At 37.1% G+C, this 15757-nt stretch overlaps 1 protein-coding gene across 2 annotated transcripts in view; it reads right to left on the bottom strand.

The window, feature by feature from the left end:
* Window positions 1-15757, bottom strand: part of Kat6a (K(lysine) acetyltransferase 6A) — a 115323-nt gene that overhangs the window by 99091 nt on the left and 475 nt on the right. For both annotated transcript variants that reach the window (XM_005410512.2, XM_005410513.2), the window contains exon 2: window positions 12770-13659. In XM_005410512.2, coding sequence (XP_005410569.1) covers window positions 12770-13369 — 600 coding nt within the window. In that variant the 5' untranslated portion in view covers window positions 13370-13659. The remainder of the gene's footprint in view (window positions 1-12769; window positions 13660-15757) is intronic.

Genomic DNA, 15757 nt, shown 5'->3' with positions numbered 1-15757 from the left:
AGAAACAGTTCATGGTGGGCAGAAGGGAGCAAAGCAACAAGAGAGAAGGGAGGACAAGCCTCTTTCTGTCCTTTATACTGTACTCAGGCTACTGGGACTAGGGTGGTACCAAACTAATCAGTGTACTAATTTGGTAAACATCCACCACTAACACCCTTAATCCCAGCCCTGCACCATGCACTCCAGATCTAGCCACCTTTGAAAAGTTCCATCTATGACAACATGAGGTTTTGGAGGGACATCCCGACACAAGCCATAACAAATGTAAAATGGGCCATGAAGGAGGTATATGCAGACTAATGTGGCATGAAGAGAGCTACGTCAGCGTGGGAGCAGGGTGAATGACAGTGAGAGACTGGAATGCAAGGACATGACTAAACTATGTCTGCAAGGCTCAACAATAGCCAATAAACAAACAGAGAAGTGATGACTATTCCAGACAGAAAAAAAATACAGGAAAAAGAAAGAATAAGGTAAATCCAAGGAACTGCATGGAGTCTGACATAGAGCACAGTAGTCCTTAAACTTATGAACATGCATAGCCTGCAAGGTCCCAACCCCACCTTCTGAATGAGTAAGCGGGAACTCTGCTCAAGAATTTGTATTTCAGCCATATGTAACAGTATACTATTGTAATCCTAGCACAGGGGAAGCTGAGGCAGGAGGATCTCAAGCTTGAGATCAGCCTAGGCTACATAGTGAGCTCAGGACCAGCCTGGACTACGTAGGGAGATTCCGTCTCAAATAAAAATGTTCATTTCAAGCAATTTTCCAGAGCATACTACTGCTGGTACACAATGGCATATGAAGAAGTAGTGTAAGTTTGCAGCAACTCAGGGAGAGGGCTAGAATCATATATACTATACCACAAAATGTGGCACTGAAAGATTTCAAGCAGAGGAGTAAGTTTAATTCTAGAAACATAGCAATAGGTAACATTTATATAGTAGCTTTTCACTACTCTAAGGATTTTATACATTCTACACTGTCTAGTACAGTACCTACTGGCCATATGTGGCTATTTCAACTGAATTACAATTAAAACTAAAAGTGCAGGCTGGACATGGTAGCACACACCTGTAATTCCAGCACTAAGGAAACTAAGGCAGGAGGATCACTGCAAGTCAAGGCCAGCCTCGGTTATCAAGTGAGTTCAAGGCCAGCCTGAACTGCATAGTGAAACCCTGTCTCAAAAAAAAGACAAAACTAAAAGTGCAATTCTTCAGTCAAGTAACCACATCTCAAGAGCTCAACAGCTACATTTTGGCTTTGGCTACTACAGAAGTAGCCATACAGGTAGCTTGGTTCACAAACTCAATTCTCTCTACAGTTCTAGTTGCAAGCCAAACTGGATAAGAACCAAATCAAATTTCCCCATAAGGTCAACATTGAACTAACCACTGAATTTGATTTGTTTGTCATCCAACTCAGTTTGCGACCAGAATCATGTAAAACATCAAGTTTTTGAATCAAGATACTACTGCATTTCTATTACTGCACAAAGTTCTATTGGATAGTGTTGATGTATATTAACTCATTAAACCCTCACAACTTTGTTATGAAATAAGCACTGTATTATCCCTATTTTGTAGAAGGAAATGTGGCAAAGAAAGATTAAGCAAATTATCTAAGGTCAGAAAGCAAGTAGTATCAACATGGTATACAAATCCAGATGGCCTGGTCCTTGAGCCTATGTTCTTAATCACTTTTTAATATGATCATTCTTGGCAATAATAATCTGGACTGGAGAGACATGATACTGGAAGAGGGAAAACTGGTGAGAAAGCTGCTAAAGTAGATCAGGAGAGAAATGCCAGGGCCTACTCTAACAAAATAGTAGCTAGAATGGAGGAGATGAGGTTAATTATTAACTGAGATGCTTAAAAACATGTTAAGAGAGAAGACTGGGGAGAGACCAGACCTGAATCCAAAAGACACACAAGCAAGATGTGGAAAATAACGCCAGTTTCTGTTGTAAGCCTAGGTCAATGGCAATGCCTCTTACTCTAACGAAGAAAGCAGAATACTAGCAAGTTCCAGCAAAGTGACAAATTCCACCTGGGTCATCTCGAATGTGAAGTGATGGAGATATTCATATACAGTGGGATATACAAGTTCAAAGCTCAGAAGTGAGGCCTGGAATTGTTATTAGCGGTCCCAATTTAGAGGACAGAGGTCTAGAGATAACTCCAGATGGAAGCTGTAAAAAGATGGGTAAAGAAAGAAATCTAAGAAAGACTAATATAAAATACAGGTAAAAGACAAAATGCCAACATGCTGAAAAGGAATTACTGTAAAGATGAAACAAGGGAAAGAATTCTTAGGAAAGAATTATCCCAGAAGTCAAGGGAGAAGAAAACGGTCAACAAGTACAAAATGCTGCTGTGAGTTCAGGTAAAATAAAACTGAAAATACCACCCACAAGAGTCGTTTCAAATTCTATTCTACAGCTGAAAGCCAGACTGCAACAGATCTAGAATACAGACCAGTCATTTTTCAAGAAGCATGAAATCAACAGGCTTTAGAAAGAAAGCTCTGAAGGAAGGTTTTTTTTTTTTTTGGCGGGTTGGGCAGGGGGAGGGCGGTTGTTTTAACTCTAATAAAAAGGACTTCCATATGTTCAGGGCTAGTAAGTGAAAAAGACAAAGATGGCAGAGTCGAAAGACTGAGGAACACAGACCAAAGTCCTTGAGGCAGGGAAGAGTAGGATCGATGTAAATGGAGAGTAAGCCTTTGATACTTCTCTTTCTCTCTACTAACAAGGCAGCAAGGGGGTAAACCTAAGCACAGATATACTGAGGTTAGCATGAGAGGGGTATAAACTGAATAGACAGACAGAAAGATTCTATGCTATGAAGGATATGGAAGTAGATACTGAAAACAAGGAAGATAAACAGGTTGGAGGCAGATATATCCTCAAGCAGAGAGTAGAGCTGAGATTGAGGGACATGAATTTGTGAATGGCAACCTATCACATGGTGTGTGATTTTCTCCAAAATGAAAAGCAGTCCTACATAAGAGCAGGAAGGGAAAATAGTTGGCTGCACATTAAATATACATTCTTTAAACACACACACACACACACACACACACACACACACACACACACATACCCCTGACACCTGGATCCCACTGTTAAAGGCTAATCTAATGGGCTTGGTGTTTATTTTTTAAAGCACTTTGGGTGAGACTAGAGTGGATTTAGAGTCAAGAACCACTGCTTTAGAAAGAATAGGGATTTAGATTTATATTACAGAATTAAAGAAAAACTAACTGCAGTGAAAAAAATTTCAAGGCAGGAAAATGATGCAAGGATAAACACTCCATCAGAGATTTAAAGATGCCTTGAATAGAAAAATTGGGAAATCACTTAAGTACAATATCACACTAACATACATTACAATGTTTCTCAGAGTTCTATTACAACTTCTAGAAAACTCTGGAGTTAAATGTTTCACTGTAGCCAAAGCTAAGAAAAAACTAACCTACAAGCTGAAAGAATTGCAAACTAACACTTAGCAGTAGCTCTGTAGGTCAAGTGCAGCCCATGAATCCCTGGAAGAAAAAGTAGCCTATAATAGTACTAATGTCCCTTAACAGGGAATCTACCTGTCTGTATGAAAGGTCAATGGCAACAGAAGTCAACTATTTTCTTTCTCACACATAAACTTTTTCACGAAGATTTTATTTTTTCAGCTCCCAGATTTTCTTTCATCACATTTTTTCCTTCATAAATTACATCAATAATCTTAAAACCCACTTATTTTACATAAAATTGTCTTAAATATTAATCTTTATTTCACACTACCCTAATGAACTTGCTGTTTTATGACCAAGTAGAAGTTATATACAGATAAACTACTAGTCAAAAAGACCAATAAAAGCCAGGCATGGTGGGGCATGCCTGTAATCCCAGCACTCAGGCAGGAGGATTGTTGTGAGTTCGAGGCCAGCCTGGGCTACAAAGTGAACTCAAGGCCAGTGTGAACTGCACAGTGATATTCTTTTTTTCTCAAAAAGGAAAAAAAAAAGACCAATAAAGACCAAAATGGTATGTTGTCCCACTGCCTTCCCTATATGGTTTAATAGTACAGTACTATTACAAATCTCTCAAGCTCCTCCCAGATACTACATATAAACAGCTAGTGTTGGACTAAACATTACTGGTCTACTCAGACTCAATACCTTTGATGGAAAGTGCTTCAGTAATACAAAGCTTGTACTTTGCCATCTCTATCTCAGTCTCAAGAATTTTAGAGTCTAACCAATTATCCAATCACTGAGAGGTGTTGCAGATGTACTGAAAATCACACTTATCTCTAAGTGGTCATTTTATCAAAGCTAGAGGAGCATTTTTTCTCCCAGCATGACGGTAGCTCAAAGTGTTCTTCTAATATTTAACTAAAAACTATGTAAGTCCTCTAATTTGGACCATAAGAAAACAATCTCAAAAAAAAAAAAAAAAAAAAAAAAAAAAAAAAAAAAAAAAAAATGCTGTTTCAACTCCCTAACAATATGTAAGAATAAGAATGTACAGCAATTTTCAAATTCTGAAATAAACAGATTACACAATTGTGGTTTACAATTCTCTAGATAAGGGTTATTCTATGGTTTCCATTAAAGGAGAGAGTTCTACACTATATGATACTCATTGCTTTCTAAAAGACTATAAAAGCAGTACTATAGAAAAATGAAAAAAGCACAGAACCAAGAAAGACCTGAGAAGTTCTCTTGAATATTGCTTTGTGACACTAAACCAGACACATCTCTGGCTATTTCTCCATCTGTGGAAATAACATCACAATCACAATGATCCGAGACTGCCACTGGCTCAAAATTCTACAAAAGCCAGAAGATTCAATTCTAACAATGTATCTATACATTGTAAGCATAATGCAATTCAACTACAAAATACACATCCATCAACACTACTTCTGATTTACTTTACCTCAGCAGGGATTTTTTTTCTCCCATTGGTGGCAGTTACAAATTATTTTGACCCAGAATAGCATTCTACAAGTCTAAATGCTACATGAACTGTAATCTCTATGCTTAATTTCAACCCATACTACAAACTGTTTCTTCACTTGTTTCCTAAATGAACTGAAAGTCATTCTCTGGCATTGAATTTACAGACTCATGTACAAAGCTAATGAAGGCCACCTGTTGAGAATTATGACTCTCCTGTCAGAAAAGCCAAAAGGAATGGCCTTCAGTTTCTTGGGAACCAGCTACCACTGAATGAGTCCTAATCCTGCTCTATTTGGGCCAAGCAAAAGAGAGAAGTTGTTCTAATTCATCTACTCAGATTCTTTGTGAAATGACTCCACTCTTACGTGGCCACCTGGTAAACAACTTTACCAAAATTAAGCTCTTAATAATTCCTATACATAACACATTTATTTCTTCAAAGAGCATGAAAAATACTAATTATTGTAATTTAAAGAAACTCCTCAGTTCAGTAAAAAAAAAAAAATTTCTTTAATTCTATTTTAACCAGCAAACCTGACACCTAGATTGAGTCTTCTTTATAGCAAAGAACAAAGTCAATATTGAAATACATTTTCTCCAAAATTTTACATAGACAGAGAAAAAGACTAAACACTATCAAGGAGATCCTTATAACCTCTAGAGGTCTAAATGATGAATTTTCCCTGGATTCCTCAAACAGTTCCTGTTATGTATTTGCTTTCACAATATTCAAGGTAAGTGTCATGTAAAAAAAAGTACCAGCCAATATATCTAGGATGAACTCAATAAAAATCAGGTGGCAAGGATAAGAAGAAATTTAATGGGTCTTGCATTTTATATTCATTTTCAATTTGATTTTAAATGAGAAGCCATAATGAAAACCTGTATTAAACACTACTAAGGAGCTATTATATAAATATTATAAGATACCTATAAAACTTAACCATCTGTAGTTCCTTTAAGATTTTAATAAGTGCATGTTTAAGCACTTAGAACAGTACCCAAGCCAGGCATGGTGGCGCATGCCTGTAATCCAGGCACTCAGGAGCCTGAAGCAAGAGGATTGCCATGAGATCAAGGCCAGCTTGGGCTACATAATGAGTTCAAGGCTCATCCTGGACTACCATGGAGATCTTGTCTCGCAAATCCAAAATAAATAAATAAATACATACATACCTACACACATACCACCAAAAAACAGTACCCAACACATCATTAGCCCTTAAAAATGTTAACTACTTATTGGTTTCTATACGCAACTATACATTTCCTAAGTCTATAGATAACAGCAAAGGGGTAAAAAAAAAAAAAAAGATGACTAGGTCCTATAGGTTTCTATTTCTGAAGCAATTTGTGAGATCTGATGTCTTAATTTCCTCCTTTCGTTTTATGAATTTATTAAAAGGTAAGCAAGAAACAGTTAAGTGTTAGTAACAGCAAGTATAAAACAAATAGCTATGGACACTGCCTGGTTACAGACACTTTGATTAATACTGTCCAACCCAAGGTTCAATAGCTCAAATCTTCTTTCAGGACATGTCATGGGCTACAAATTACCAAAACTCACTGAGCTCACAGGCCAAAAAGAGAACTAAAAAATATCTTAATACACTTGATTATATTTAAACAAAATATGGTTTGAACAAATATTGTATTACAAACATATTTCTACCTGAGTTATTTTTAAGTTTCTGAGTTTTTTTTAAGAGTAAGTCAGCTGAGACGAAGTCTCCTAATCACATTTATAATTAATCTACCTCAGGGGTCTGTTGGTGATACATTTTATGGAGTTATCAAAAAACAGTACAAGCAATAATGCAAAATATGTATTATATTAGAAGTTATAAATACCATTTATTATTTTAAAAATTGAGATCAGTTTCAAACTTGATAGCATTACATTTTCTGTATTTTGTTTTAAGGAGTTTTTTTAAGTGAACAATAATTCTGCCAAGCAATCCAAACATAATAACTTAATACCATGAACTACTATTCTGTCTTATTAATAAAATAGCATAACAACAGGATACCTGAAACTGAAATAACCAAACTTCCATTTATAAACAGTTTTCTTGTATCACTATTCTACATTAAATATGAAGCAATTTTACTATAAAGGCCATTCCCAAATAGTTAAGTCAAAACTTCATCATTTTTACTTTCAATAACTTGCAAACATATCCTAATCAGTATCTCTGCCTTAAAAATCTAAATTCCTCTTGGTGGCGCATGCCTGTAATCCCAGCACTTAGGAAACTGAGGCAGGAGGATCACCATGAGTTTGAGGCTATCCTAGGCTATGTAGTGAGTTCAAGGCCAGCCTGAACTACATAGTGAGACCCTGTCTCAAAAAGAAAAAAAAATCTTAGTTCTTGTTAAAACCTCTTTTAATTCTGAATTTAAAATACAAATGCCAGTAAAATTAAGTACTCTCTACTAAGAGATTATTGTATTAACCTATAACTTACAGCAATAAGCAAAAGATTTATCACTTTCTACTCCAAGTTACCTAACTGTATAATAACCTGAACAATAACACTGACAGTATCTCCTCTTCTCTTTCCAACAAAATGCTTCTGTAAATTATAATTCTATTCTAAAATACTACTCCAAAAAATAACATTTTAATGATTTAGATGTTTACCACAAAAAAACATACTTTTCTAGATTAGTGATACGGAACATAAGCTATGTATATCCCAGTAAATTACTGTGAATGTATGAAATGAACCCAGAAATTTTAATCAAGGTAAGTATTCTTGGAAGGAACATATATCCTTCTAAGAAAATGGACCGTCACAATCTCAAGTAATATTAAGCTTCATCAAAGATATCTCTAATTATTTCTCAAAAATTAACAATGACTAACTGGTATTTTAAAATGATGATTATTATAAAAAGGGTTCACCCAAAGATGCACTTTCTGTCTGCCTTAGGGCCTCATAGGATGTAAAGTTTAAATGTACTGTTTTTGGTAAGCATTCAAATGTTTGCTGAGTGAACAATAAATGAAATAAATGAACAAATCATCTTACATTTATATCTACATTCCAAAAAGAAAGCAATTTGAAGGTGGGTGTAGAGGTGAGTGCCATTAACTACAGCACTCAGGAGCCTGAGGCAGGAGGATTGTGAGAGTTCAAGGCCAGCCTGGGGTACCAAGGGGGAAGCAAAGTCAATTTGAGCTGCATATCAAGACCTTGTTTGAAAAAACAAAAGCAAAGAAAGCAAGCAATTTATAATTTATAGCTTTCCTCCTCACCTACATCCTACAATTCAAAGAAAGCAACATTTTGCTTTCTGATAATTAAGGTACCTTATTATCAATCCCTAAACTGCAAATCAAAAAACTTTATTGACAGTCAAAACAAAGATTAATACATATAGAAAAAATTTTGTTGTAATACTCGGAATTGAACCCAAGGTCTATGCACTGAACTGTATACCACCCCTTTTTAAATATTTTATTTTGAAAAAGGGTCTCACCTAAGTCACCAAATTGCAAAGGCTGGGCTCAAACTTAGGAACCTCCAGCCTCACCCTCCCAGATTACAGGTGTGCACCACCAGGCCTGGTCATAGAAATTATCTTAAAAAAAAAAAAAATTAGAGAATGTGCTATGATGTTAAGCACAAAAGACATTCACAACTCTGTACCTGACTACAGTGATAAGCATTACACATTACAACACCCAAGATGTGGTCATGTAGGTGTAACAGACTTTGGAACCATACTGCCAAGATTCAAATCTTAACTCTGATGGGATATATTAGTGTGACTTGGGCAAGGTACTGAATCTCTTATGGCTCACCTATAAAATAACAGGACCTACACCTCATTGTTGATACACATCAGTGTTAGTTATATGAGTGAGTTAAGATATGTACAGTAGTCCCCCATTACCCATTGTTTTACACTATACAGTTTCAGCTATCTCACCATCAATCACAATACAAAAATATTAAATGAGAAATTCCAAAACTAAACAATCTATACATTTTAAATAACTATTCTAGTATATCATTATAATTATTCTACTTGATTATTATTTATTGTTATTAATCTCTTACTATGCCTAATTTATAACTCAAATTTTGTTTTGTTTTTGTGGTCACGGAAATTGAACTCAGGACCTCACACTTGCCAGGCAGGCACCGTGCCACTGAGCTATATCCCAGGCCTAATTCAAATGTTATCATATGCAAGTATGTATAGAAAAAAAAAAAAATAGTACCGTATATACAAATACTCCTCCAGCTACAAGATGATTACTTCCAGATCAACCCATGGTAAATTTAAACGTCATAAATTAAAAACACATTTAATATACCTACTGACCATGATAGGCTGACATCACACCACACTCTGGAGTATTATTTTCCTATGTGATCACTTGGCTAAATGGGAGTCGGAGCTCACTACCACTGTCCAGCTTCACAAGAGTCCACAGCCCAGGAAAAGATCAAATTTCAAAACTCAAAGCAATTTCTACTGAATGTATGATGCTTTCATAACATCATAAAAGCAGAAAAATCCAGCCAGACACGGTGACACAGACCTGCTACAATCCTAGCACTCTGGGAGGTCAAGACAGGAGGATCAAACATTTGAGACCAGCCAGGTAACTTAACAAGACTCAATTTCAAAAAAAAAAATTTAAAAGGGTTGAGACTGTAATTCAGTAGAAAGGCCCTAAATTCAACCCCCAGTACTAAAAGAAAAAGGTAAAAAAATCCTAAATCAAACTATAGTAAGTCAAGGACCATCCGTATAGGGTTTGGTACTACCTTCAGTCTCAAATATCTTTTAAAGGTCTTGTAATACATCCCTGGTGGATCCAGGGGACTACTGCACAGCACTGAAGTGATGCCTAACACAGAGCAAACATTTATTAAGTAAATAAACTCACCGGTAAACTATCACACCCTAAAGCTAGCTCAGAAATGTCCCTTACAACATGGATAAGACTTTTAAATCATGGATTCTATTTTTCAATGTGAAAATAACACACTATCGTTCAAGTGATTTCACACTAAACTTAAAAATATTTCTACAATAATCTCCCCAAAAAAGAACAAAAACTATCTGTCTCCTGAAAATCTTACAGTTTCTTCTGAAGGTTAATAGCACAAAATAAATAGAACTGATTCAGTAAAAAGTGAAGAGGAACTTGCTCTCGTCCTTCCACATATAGTAGTCCTTGAACTACATCTCTTACTATACAGCTACCTTGATCAACAGACATATTAGCATTCCAGAGAAGATAAAGCCTTCTCAGTTCCAAGCAGAGTGTGTGGCCCACAGTAGGCCCTCAAAACTATTTGCTGAGCTAATTAATGCCTAAAAGTGAAATTACTGCTGGTTACACCTTCATCACTGTCAAATACATTCTGGACACACATACACAAATTTCTTTTTTTTCTTTTCGGAAATTACCTCAAGCCATAACAGCAAGCCAATAAATTCTGGATAAAAGAGTTTCAAAAGAGGAAAGCAAGTAGTTAAAATACAGTAAAACAGCAGATATAATCTGTTCAGAGGAGAACTAATTCCTCACACTGGAGTTCATAGTATTATGGCTCTGAACGCAGATTTTCCACCTTTGAGGAAAGGCCCTCAGGAAATTCAGTACTAAAAATAAAACTCCATTAAAAAATACAGAACACACCTCATCAACTCTAATTTCATATATATTATCATGAAAGCAGTTTTCCAATGAGATTGGTACACACAGCAGTCTACTCAAAGAAACTTAATCTTCCCAAATGTATGCTCCAAATTTAGTCACTACACTACACAACAGAGCTCTGCAGCCAAACAAATATTTGTAAAAACCAGAGCCAACTAACAGGTCACTCCTACATTAAACTTGCATTAATAGAAAGGTGCTGTGCAATGACCTCAGCAAGGGTCTCCACTCAGCTACATAGTAAGGTTAGATGGCTATCAAGGATCCTACCAAAGAAAAGCCCAAGGTTCTACGATTTACACTTACCCTGTATTGGACAGTACTCAAATTCACTACCTCTTAAAAATATGCACAACTGACATTTTATATGTAATTAATATGTGTTAAAATATCTGGACCTAGAGATGTAGCTCAGTAGTATAGATGGTAATTCACATGTTTGAGACCCTAGGTTCAACTCCCAGTAGCAAAGAAATAAAAAAATTTCTAATTCTGCTGGGCATGCCTATCATTCTGTGGCACATGCCTGTAATCCCTGCCTTCCAGGAAATTAATGCAGAAGGATCACAAATTCAAACCCAGTCTGAACAATTTACCAAGCCCTTGTCTCAGAAGTGTGGTAGGGGTGGAGATGTAAAAATTATTACACAAGCAAATATCCAAGTGTTGTAACAGAATTTATAATACCCAGTTCATAGCAAAGGCACTGACTGACTATAATCTAAATTATTTAGCTATAAAATATAACTGTCCTGTTTCCATGCAGTTAACCTGTTAGATTATTTGATTATAGTTGTAGAAATGGAGTCATTTTATTTAACTTCAGCCATATAATCAAGAAACAATTCTTAGGCTGAGGCAGAAGGATTGCCACAAGTTCAAGGCCAGCCTGGGCTACATAGTGAGTTCAAGGCCAAGCCTGCACTACATAGTAAGACCTTGTCTCAAAAAAAAAAAAAAACTTGCAGATAACTTTCTTACAGTTACAAACTACAAAACAGCGCTTTAGTTACTTGTCTATCTTGAATTTTTAACACACACACTAAAAATGCACAAATGCTATATTTTCTGAATGGGATTCTCTATCAACTCATAAGAATCAGTTTAAAGGTAACACAGGTTGAGTATCCCTTATCCAAAATGCTTGGGACATGAAGTATTTCAGATTTCATAGTTCTTTTGATTTTAGAGTATTTGCACAGACTTTATTACTTGAGCATCCCTCATCTGAAAGTCTAAAATCCAACACTCCTTTCACACAGCATTTGCCTGTACTCAAAAAAGATTCAGATTTGAGAACATTCTGGATTTCTAGACTAGAGATGCTGAACAATATGCTTTTATTCCAAAGCTCACTGGAAAAACTGAACCCTAAAATAGATCTCTAAAAAGTTCACCCAAGAGAAATACTGTTAATTTTCAACTGTAATTTAAACAAAAATCTAAAGGTAGCTATTCAGTGGGATGTTAACAACTAAGATAAAGTTAGATCAAATCTCAAAGTATTTTTAAATATGCTCAATATTAACTTTATAATTGTCTCATCCTAGAAAAAGCCTTCATGATCTTAGGCAAAAGAGAATCTGTCTCATTCCTGTCTAATGATAAGCTGCAATAAAGTGGGGTGGGACTGTCTTTAGTCATCTGCTTCTTTCAAATTCAAGTCTCCACCATAGGGCTGCTCATCAATTTCCAGCACTAAGGTACCCTAAAAACTTAAAACTTTAAAGTTCTATGTCACTCTTAAATTCTAATCTAATTGGTTTTTTTTTTAATCTTAGCTTCAAATATTTCAAAGTACCTGAACAATTAGCATCTATGAAATTCTTATAGCTAGAATTCATCAATAAGAAACCAGAAGCTGGGTGTGGTGGCGCACACCTGTAATCCCAACAATCAGGAGGCTGAGGCAGGCAGATTATCATGAGTTCAAGGCCAGCCTGGACTACACAGCAAGACCCCTGTCTAAAAAAGAAAAAGAAACCAGAACAGATCACTCCACCAAAGTCCCAAACGTAAACCTTGAATGTAACTTCTATATAACTTCACAGAATGAAGAAATGTGAATCATCACAGGCCTATGAACACCAGTGCATATACCTTTCTTACCTTGTCCTTTTCATGTGGAAGCAGTGATACTGGAGGTAAACAGGAAAGAGACTCACAACTCTCCTTCCCATCAGCATTGGCTGCTTTAGTGTTGAGCCGGTAGAGAGGACCATCTTTAAGGAGTCTGCCATGACCAACGGCACGTTTGATAGCCAATCGTAACTGCTGGTGAAAGTTGGAGGCAGTACTGCCTCCAAATAATGCCGATACATCCTTCTGACCTTTCAAAAAGCGCTCAATACTTTTCAAAGTTGAGCCACCGGACTCTGCCAGACCCTCAAATGCCCTTTTGATCAGTTTATTCCAATCTACATTTTGTTTATTATCCAATTTTCCATGGTTTCGAGGTTTAGGAAGTGCTATTCGCCCAGGATTATCAGGATCTTTATAGGAATTGAGACCTTTGTTTGAGACTTTTAAAATTGTTCCATCTTTAACACTCAACTCCAATTGTTCCAAAACAGTCTTACGATCCAAGCCATGGGATGAAGACACCGCATTGCATATCCTCTCTTCTGAAGGACGCTGTTTCTGCTTCTTCACTTTTTTGATGGCCTCCAAAATCCACTCAGTGTACAGCGGGTTAGCGAGTTTTACCATGGTGAAGGATTCTGTATATCCATAGAGTCGTTATCCCTTATCCTGATGCTCAGTAAGTTTCACACCATGGAAAACAAGATTCTCGGAGGATGGGAACCAATTAACCATAGCATACAAGTTTTCTGGCCTGAGTCCTTCCTCCTTTCACAAAATAGAATGCCTTCCCACTCTTACTTCAGAAACTTCCCAATAAAGTTTTCAATAGCACCACACATAGGTCTCTTCTCAAAGTTGTAAGAAGTCCACAGACCTCATTCCCAGCTTCAGAGCAGAAAATGCACATCTTATGCCTGAAAAAGTAATTAAAACAATGTCAGTCTTCTAGCAAAGTTCATTTTTAGAAACAGATAATTGAAACATCCTAGCCTTTTTGAAGCAATCAAAAAGCAATGTGTTTACTGAGCACTCCTAAGAATTTTAATACACTTCTACCAACATTCCTAAAGGAGTATGTATGTAAACAATTAGATTAAGAAAAGACGAGTAACAAAGACACGAGGAAATACAATGAGATGTTCTATGAATGAACCTCAACTACAACTAACCAAAGGGGTGCTGGCTACCCTGTACTTTACAATCTCTGCTCACCAATCTATAAATTGAAAGGCTTCCTTGACATCTTTCCCCAAGAAACTATTTAGCACTTCAACAAGTATCTGGATTAATAGAAAGAATCCTGCAATGAAAGTAAGATTGAATTGTTCATCTTTCAAAATTTCAAGACATTCAGAAAACATAAAAAATAGTCAACCATTAAAAGAAATACAAACTCAAGTTTCACAGACCAAGTTCATAATTTAAGTACAATATTATTACCTTAAACTTTCCAAATGCAGATGAACGTAACACTGGAAATAGTCTAATGTAAAGAAGCTTTAAAAGGCCGAAAATAATCCGACTTCACTCAAATTTAAGACTGTTAACTTCTGGTAAGCCAAATTAAGACACGAATATCCATATACCGGGGTAACAACTGTCTAATTGTTTATAAACAATCTATAGAGGAACTAGAAATAAGAAAAGCAAAGAATCCCTGGGGTCAAAGGCACATTCACATCAAATTTCTAGAACAGAAAAAAGCTGTATTGGTTATTTGTGAATCTTGGAGAAAAATCAATCTGATAAAGATATAAATTCAAGATTGCAGTCACAAAATGAACATTAATGAATAAAACAAACATACAAACACATTGCCTTTCTGGGTCAAAATCAATCAATATTCTTTCACACAAAAAGAATCTGGCAGTACACATTTTTAAAAGCACTAAAATATTGAATTCTGGCCTAAAATAATTCATTTGCCTCCAAAACTAAGTTTAACTTTACTAAAGTGATTTTTTTAAAGAACTGCTCTTATTCAGAAGAATATTTACATCACAATATAAACAACTGCTCTGGTATAGCAATAGAAAATAGAATAGAAAAATTGCTCTGGTAGCAACTATTCTTAAAAGTGACATTAGAAGCAAAAGGCAAGCTAACTGACGTTTGGAAAGAGTACTGTTAACTAAAACGAAAGCAGAGGCTAAAACAAAACAGTAGAACCTGAGCCAGTCTTCCCCTCAAAATTAGCTGACTAAAAAGAAGCCCCAGAGGGAGTTTTGCTTCCTCTCGGTAAGGGTCTCAGAGGCTGGAAAACAGTAGTACTATTCCAAGAAAGTTCACTAATCATTAACGACAAACCGCAAGAGAAGTTACAACCTGAGTTTAAGAAGTTGGGAACGTCCTAAATGATTAAGCTCACAGGTGAAAGAACAGAGAAAAGAAAAAGAATGACAGTCACTAGTTGTCTTCTCGGCCAGGATTTTCAGCAGTCTCCAGGTCTGCGGAAAGTGACGCTCCGTGGACTTGAACCTAACTCGGAGAAAGTGCACTACCGGCCAGAGAGAGCGCAATTGGCTTCCAACAGCCCATCCCGGGCCCCATTCCCCACCCCCAAACACATCTTCGCGCTCTCTTTTTAAAGAGCTAGAAACTTTAAAAACTTGCAACGGCACCAACGAGCAGCTTGCCAATGGACTGCTTGGCCGCTTCCATCAGCTGCAAACAGAAGCCGAGGAGTAAGTTAACAATGCAATCACGTGGAGTTAAGAGCTCGGTAGCCTCCGCGCCCAGCTTCTAGACCCGATCTCAGCCCTGGCCGCTCGCGGGGGGCGTGAACGCTGCCGGACCGCGCGGGGCCTGACAGGTCCCGCAGCAGCGGTCCCGGCGCCATCCCCTGCCGGCAGGGGTGACAGCCCGAAAGACACTCTGCCACACGTGCTGCCTCCTCAGCACCACAACACCGCCCGCCTGTCACCCCCACTCCGCGGCAGCCTGGTCGAGGCCGGAGAGCGCGCGGGGAGCGGGCCGGGCAGCGGGCGCGCCCCGAGGGAGAGCGGGCAGGCG

The sequence above is a fragment of the Chinchilla lanigera genome, unplaced genomic scaffold, assembly GCF_000276665.1.
Source record: "Chinchilla lanigera isolate Chin_1 unplaced genomic scaffold, ChiLan1.0 scaffold00135, whole genome shotgun sequence".
Classification (NCBI taxonomy): Eukaryota; Metazoa; Chordata; class Mammalia; order Rodentia; family Chinchillidae; genus Chinchilla; species Chinchilla lanigera.
Note: the sequence above shows the minus strand (reverse complement) of the source record. Positions and strands in the feature narration are given on the sequence as shown.